Source organism: Lycium barbarum, chromosome 1 (genome assembly GCF_019175385.1).
Source record: "Lycium barbarum isolate Lr01 chromosome 1, ASM1917538v2, whole genome shotgun sequence".
Taxonomy (NCBI): domain Eukaryota; kingdom Viridiplantae; phylum Streptophyta; class Magnoliopsida; order Solanales; family Solanaceae; genus Lycium; species Lycium barbarum.
Window position 1 is genome coordinate 99,275,368 of NC_083337.1, and position 7,566 is coordinate 99,282,933.

Consider the following 7,566-nt stretch of genomic DNA (forward strand, 5'->3'; position numbering starts at 1 on the left):
GTCTTTTGATTGCATGAATACAAAATTGTCATTGAATAATAAAATTGTATTACTCCCCAAGGATTTGAATTGCAGTCATATTGATGCGATTCTGAATGACTTAGTAAATCTGGAAATGAGATATTTTACTCACTATTAAAAATAATACTAAGAAAATAATACTAAGATATTGTATTTAAGATCCATCAATTTGCAATTAAAATAAGAGGGAACAAAAGCACAATTGGAATTAGAGAGGTTACTGAATAATGTGGACAAAGTGAAACATATTTGGACCGTCACTGAATTAAAAATTCATACACGTGGTTCCAAAAAGTATCAGAATGTCACACAAACAAATTAAACTTGCAACCTAGAGCAATTTTGAACTCTTTACGCCTCTACACTATAAACTTTTGTAGGAAATTCAATGGTTTATATATAATAAATTTTTTATTTTGACCTATTTGGACAGTAATCCAATTGAACCCCATATCTCCACTTACCTCCACTCCTGATTGCAGCAAACAACATTAGAATAATTAAATTACTTAATATAATACATAAATGGAGTAAGTCTTTCTTTTTGTTGATATATGTGGATTGTGGATGACTAAATCGCATTATAGAGTGAAGTCATTTGCGGGTGCACCCCATCTGTCGTAAGTCATGAAAGACCGGAATGTCAACGGACATCTATTATTGACAAAATTAATTATGTCAAAAGTTGGGTACATCCTACCTAATGACTACTTTTTATACTTATATATACACTTTTTAATCAAATTTCTTTTATGACTTTATCCCTGACAACTTTTGTAACGCGCTCCCAAATATGCTCTTCCGAATAGTTATATTTTTTTATTTTTTCTTGAAAGATTTCTTTTTGTTAATTTTGCTTTGCACTCAACAAGACAGTTGATGGTCCCGCACTAACCGTTGGTCTTTCCCAAGTTCTCTCTTCTCCAACATAGGAATCTGCATGCAGGAAGCCAAATATTTCAACCAAAAGCACCATCCTCTCATCATTTTTCTCAAACCCTAAGCTTAAGCCTAATCTAGAAATCAAATTTATTGAACCCCTTCATGTCTCTCTTGAATTTCATGAGAAATTTGCATCTTCAATTGCCATATATTCACTGACTGGGATTTTGTTCTATTAAATTTGGATCCACATTATTAGCCTCAATCATATGCTAAAATCTAAAGATTTAAAAGATGTTGGTTGAGGTAAAATAATTTTTTTTTCGGAAAGGGGGGAATTTTGGTAAACAATGTCAAATTTATATGGAGATTACAATCAAAAGATTGATTATGTATTCAAGATTGTATTGATTGGAGATTCTGCAGTAGGGAAATCACAGCTTCTGGCTAGATTTGCTAGGAATGAATTCAGCTTGGATTCAAAAGCTACAATTGGAGTCGAATTCCAGACTAAGACTCTGACTATTGATCACAAGACCGTCAAGGCACAAATTTGGGACACCGCTGGCCAAGAAAGGTCTGAATTTCGCTCCTTTTTTTCTTTTAAAATCTTTTTGGAATTATAGATTCAAGTTCAATCATATTGTTTGAAGGAGAACGTTCGAGCAACGGTGAAGTTATCTCCGTGTGACCTATTTGGTGTGCTGTGGAAGTAGCTACTAATACTTGCATTAGGGTAGGCTATCTACATCACACTTGGGGTGCGGCCCTTCCTTGACTCTGCTAACGCAACATGCTTTGTGCTTTGGGCTGCCCCTTTAGGGTCATTCATATTGTTCTCCGACTGGCCTTACAAGTTCTGTAATTTATACTAAATTTGTCAAATGATGACCTGAAGGCCAAAAATACTTGCCAACGCTTGGTGTTTACACCAATCTAAGCAATCTAACCTTAGCAGTTAAATATTAAAGTGAGAATACATATCACTTAACCATGGTTAAGTGATAAATATGTGTATGGAAGAGACATGCCTTGCATTTATTGGTTTGGTGTAAACAACGCCTATGGGTAAGTTTTTACCGAGAGAAAATTCATATTTTCATTAGTGAGCACTTTTTCAATGAGTCAATTAAAAAGTCTCGACAATTTAGTGACTATAAAAGAATTTGAAATCGTTTATTTGTTGGGGGTAATGCGAAAAGAAACAGTATGGCTACTTAGAATTGGTACTCTGTAGGCACCTAGTGGATTAAATTTTCAGTGTATTAACAACTAGAGTATTACTCCAAATGACTAATTAGACTTCCCGTCTATATGGACAGTTGTTGTTCACTATTATTCTTCTTAGTTTGTGCTTGAGGGTATTGTTCATAATAATACATGTTTTGAGCTTCAGTTTTGAATTGTAGAATGTCATGCCAAATTGTGACTTCTTAATGGATCCCATCTGATCTACATCTGTAATGAAAATATCACTTCAATTAATCTTTCTTAGAGTTTTCTTCTTCGGCCATTATATGGAAGTCACTTTTCTCAAAAGCATCGTTTCTTCATTGAGAAACTTCTTAATACATGCATGTGGTGCATTATTTTACAAATTTGCAATGCCTTGGCTATATCGAGAATTAAATCCGTTTTATGGGCTGACCTAAGTTACAAACTAGTTATTTTACCACAGTGGTCTTCCTGAAAAGTAATCCTTACTAGGTTGATAGTTGATACCAGTCTAGCATTTTCTTGATTAATTGATACTCTAAAGTACCATAACATAATGCGCTTCTATTTAGCCATACTGAAAAACACTACATGAAGCACATAAGTCTGTCTTGTGGTCCCCTTTCTTTTTCATTTATAAATCAATTTGGGGTCCCTATTCCAGATACCCCACTTGTGAGATTACACTAGGTATGTTGTTGTTGTATTCCAGACACTCTTGTTGTGCCTGGCACGAAGTGAGACCTATTTAACACTAATTGCTTTTCTTTTATCATGTTTTTTAATAATCTATTAGTTTACTTCTTGGAATGTTGTCTTTTCTAGAGGAAAGAATAAATCAAGATTGAACCTTCTGATACCAACTGACTAGTTATTTATTCCCTCTTTGTGCATCATAGAAATTCAGACAATTTATATTTTCTGTATGCTAATCTTCATTGATTTTGTATCAAAGGGTAGCAATGTTAGAGATTAGAGACAGTCTGAGAAATGCTACTTTAGAAATTTGACTTGTATATGTTGATATGGTGATTGGGCTGGCTGTATATCTTATTTTACACTTTATATACCATTGTTGTTTTACAAGTAATCACTAAATGAAGCGCAAGGTGGTACGAGTCTTAAATAACCTTACATAAAGGGTAGTTTTGGAATAAAAGTTACTTTATCGAAAAGGTAACGACATTCTAGGACATCTTAAAAAGGAAAAAAATCGACAAATGATGATATGAGGTAAAGGCTTAGTGCTAATTGTAGTTTAAACTATAAATTTACCAAATAATTTCTTCTCATTATTTGCAGTTACATGATACATTGTCGACATAATTCTAAGAGTAAATTTTCTCAGGTATAGAGCTGTAACTAGTGCATACTATCGAGGTGCAGTTGGTGCAATGTTAGTGTACGACTTGACAAAACGTCAATCATTTGATCATATGGCTAGATGGTTGGAGGAACTAAGGGGTCATGCCGGTAAGAACATAGTTATAATGCTGATTGGGAACAAATGTGATCTAGGGAGTCTTCGAGCAGTACCCATTGAAGATGCTCAAGAATTCGCAGAACGGGAGAATCTGTTCTTCATGGAAACATCAGCCCTTGAATCCACCAACGTTGAGACTGCATTTATGGGAATATTAAAAGAAATTTATCAAATTGTTGGCAAGAAAACTCTTACTGCAGATGAAGGTGCAGAGTACGCAAAGTCACAATCTCTAAAGGGAACAAGGATCATAGTTCCTGGCCAGGAATCAGATTCTGGTGGCAGAGGAGGCTGCTGCATGTCCTCCTCCTGATCTTTGCTTTCAGGTTTTTAAAACTATTTCTGGTTCTTATTGTGTATTATTTTCTTGACGATCTATTGGAAACAACCTCTCTACCTCCCAAGCTAGGATAAGGTCTGCATACACTCTACCTTCCCCAGACCCCACTTGTGGAATTACTCTAGGTATGTTGTTGTAGTATTTTTTTGACGATCTTCTTAATTACGTGTTAGTGGGAAGTTTTCTTTGTAAATATAAAGCTACTGTTTGAGGATGAGAGTGCGTGGATGAAAAAATTTGTTAAGCTTCTGTGTAATGTAGGATTATGAATAAGACTACATATCTCACTTCGCCTTTTGTTCTTTACTATTTAGCCCCTTTTTAAAAAAATAAAGTAAATTACATACTTAAATTAGGCCGGATGGTCTAGAAAAATACCATTTTTACTCTCCCTTAAGTAACTATGCCAGCTAAGTAAATATTTAAACATTTGTATCAGTAATTTACTTACTGAAAATAGACAGAAGAAAAAGGTTTTTTGGTAAAAACTTAACATTAGCAATAGCATATAGTTTGACCTGTCTAGGATACATAGCCCCCAAGTAGTCAGTTTCAAAAGTAGATTGTGTCATACAACATTAAGATCTCAAAATATTTCATATATCCTACTTCCATAATTTGCTGGCTTATCAGCTACCTTATTTCCTTCCCTTTATATATGCTTCACATTGTCAATGAGTTATTCCCATGTAGAATCACATTGATCACATCCTTAGTAGCATTTTCCATTTACAATGGCATTAAGTCTTTTTGCAAGGCACGCAACTTCCATTCCATTGTAGAGTGCCGAGGATTCTGCAAAAATGCTAGTTGTATATGCATACCTTTCCTATAATCCAGTTACTGTCTTATGTTAAATTACGCTACTGATTCCCCAACATTTGTGGTTGCAATCAGAGGCGGAGCCAAGATTGGAGGTTTGTGGGTTCGACATTTTAATACAGGACAACGACTTCAACCACAGGGAGAACCAGAATTTTGAGGCTGTGGGCCTTCGTAAAGAAACCGATAGTCCGTAGTTAGATCTCTTGTTAGTGGAACGTGCTCTTTTAGTTTTCTTCACTTATCAATTTTATGTTTTGTTTTATTAAAATTAACTAAAAAAAAATCTACATTATAAGAAAAAGGAAATACTACCCACTGATGGAGGACGGCACGAGTGAGTGAAAAGTCTTTTATATATTTTTTTAGAAAGAGAGCACATAGCAAAAAACAGGAAAGAAATGTTGGAGCTTGGTTTCGAACCCAAATCTCATAGGGAACAGCGCTTTACTAGCCTCTTCGCACCGCTGAACCATCCACAACATTTCTTAGTGGGTATTCACATAATATTTTGATATTCATTCACTGGATTTTCTAGTACTAATACAGGGTCTACACAAAAGCTACTGGGTTCGTCATAACCCCCTATTGTAGTGTAGCTCCGCCCCTGGTTACAATAAATCCATCTGTGTTTAGCTTATAAATCTTTTTTTCCTGATCGGCTAGCTAATGAATAAACTTAATATAGACCTCTCTTTTCTCTTTTGTTATTATTGTCTTGGCATTGAACGGTTTTGCTCTCATTTTGACAACTTGTGGTGATAAATTATTATTATTGCTGGGAGCTCTGTTATTTCTGTTTAGCCCTAATTATGCCAAAGACTAAATGAAAAAAGAGTGCTCGGTTATTTTTTGCACGGTTACTATTGTTGCTAATACATTCATTCTTAATCCATTTGTAAGTATGGTTTCTGTAGGATCAAGGACGGCATCTGATTTGATGCAGAAGTTAGAAGCAGCTGGACAGTGTATAAAGATATGGTCAATGGTTTCAATATGATGTTGCAACTTGCAAGTATGGCATAATGCATTTGGAGTAAAACCTCTATCATGAAAAGCTAGCCAGATGAAGTTTTTAGTTTCCATAGCCATTTATAGTTTTGGTTATGATTTATTATTGTAACAAGGTGAGACAATTCTATAAGATGAATTAACACTAAGGGATCCATCAGCAGTATATTTCCAAAGTATGGAGTCCTTTTCTAGACTAGATTGCTTTATGCATGTACGATGAATTAGGTAAGTTATGTTCTCAGGTAATGGAAAAGAAATGTTGGATAAAAATATACTTTCCCCATTTTAATTAGTTTTTCTTAGGTTGACTAGGCAGGAGTTTAAGAAAATCCTCTTTGAATCTTGTGGTCTTAAATGTGTCATGTATGATGTTGCGTGTAAATAATTACTAAATATAGAAAATGACATTCTTTTTTAAACAAACTAAAAAGGAAAGTAAGACAAATAAAGTGAAATGAAGAGAGTAATATTATTGGATATATATGGTGTGGCCTCTTTGGTTGTTTAAACGTCCAAAAAGAAAAGAAAACTAACATTTTGTAGAGGATGAAAGTGTTTGCTGAGATCTGATCTTAATAATAGTTCAAGGGCATATGAAGTTTTGATGATTGACAAACTATGAACAAGTGACAATCAATGTACACAGAAGAATAAGGACAAAGATGTATAAGAACCAGATCCTTAATAGATCTCCAAAAGGAACTGGTAAAGCAGGCAATACTGAGGAGGAAGTTTTGGAAGAAACTGGTCCTTATGAACAAGAGCTGGAGACTGTTTGAAAAAACTGTTCCATATGCGTAAAAGGAAACCTTGGAGAATTGGTATTAAAGCTTAATTCAATTCTGCAAGGAACTTGAGCTCAAGATATGAAAACACTACTATTAATTGAACACATGTAATTAGCTTGGAATAAGGATAATTTAATTGTATACGCATGAAGTTTAAATCCTAGTCAAACAAGGATTGTTTTCGAACAATTAATGAAACCAAGTCCTAGTTGGATCTGGAGAACTACAAACGGCTATCTTATTCCTATAAATACAACATTTTATAAAGCTTTGGAGCTTACCCACAACCAAAGATAGAGACATCAGAGTGAAAGCAGAGTCTACACAAAGTCACGAAGAAGAAGCAACAGCTACAACAAGAGAACTCGTTCCTATCAAGTTTCTCTATATTGTTCTTGAGTTGTAATAGTTAGGTTCTTGTGGTTTCAAGACAAGATCTTGATTACATTCTTATGGATTGTAGTAGGTGTTGTTTTGTGTTTTAAGGGACTTCATTGACTAGGTAGAGTCATTGAAGTGTTAGGTGAGAGACCCAACAATTGTGAAAATTGTTGAGAAGAGGGGAAAGAACTGTCGGGAATGAGTTGTAATCTTAAAATTGCTCGTGTTTAGTGGAGTTCGGGAAAATCCTACAAGAGGTAGGTCGTGGTTTTTCCTTTCTTCCCTTGAACAATGAGTTTTCCACGTGAAAATTATTATTTTGATTTACATATTTCATACTTTACCTTCTTCTATAGCTGCTCAAAGAACCTGGTTCCTTGAAGGCATAGGTCGCAGCAAAACTACCAATTCGTATCAGATCCAGATCTTTCAATAAAAGGCTAACACCTTAAAAGACTAAGGATGGTTGTACCTACAGAAGTACAATAAGAACAATTAATCATAAGGTCGCCATGCTTTAAATTAAAATATTATAGATGATGGAAGCAAGGATGCATGAGATCTTAGTTGGTGAAGATCCAAAGATATGGAACATTATTCAAAATAGCCCCAAAGGTTCC

General features: G+C 34.7%; 1 protein-coding gene across 3 annotated transcripts; it reads left to right on the forward strand.

The window, feature by feature from the left end:
- Positions 1-791: 791 nt before the first annotated feature.
- LOC132636357 (ras-related protein RABA4d-like) lies at positions 792-6,047 on the forward strand. 3 transcript variants are annotated; one of them, XR_009581213.1, is made up of 3 exons: positions 792-1,480; positions 3,467-4,066; positions 5,681-6,047. XR_009581213.1 is itself a non-coding variant. In XM_060353181.1 (3 exons), the coding sequence occupies exons 1-2, from the start codon at positions 1,254-1,256 to the stop codon at positions 3,912-3,914; spliced, it is 675 nt and encodes a 224-aa protein (XP_060209164.1). In that variant the 5' UTR covers positions 792-1,253; the 3' UTR covers positions 3,915-3,927; positions 5,681-6,047. The 3 variants fall into 3 exon arrangements, 2 of the variants coding, with proteins under 2 accessions (XP_060209164.1, XP_060209177.1); XM_060353181.1 differs by having other exon boundaries at positions 3,467-3,927; XM_060353194.1 differs by having other exon boundaries at positions 3,473-3,927.
- Positions 6,048-7,566: the final 1,519 nt, after the last annotated feature.

What these genes read in the sequence shown, in the direction of transcription:
- LOC132636357 (XM_060353181.1), top strand. Translation starts at nt 1,254, where the DNA reads ATGTCAAATTTATATGGAGATTACAATCAAAAGATTGATTATGTATTC. An exon ending in GACACCGCTGGCCAAGAAAG is followed by an intron (nt 1,481 to 3,466) that starts GTCTGAATTTCG and finishes AAATTTTCTCAG; the next exon opens with GTATAGAGCTGTAACTAGTG.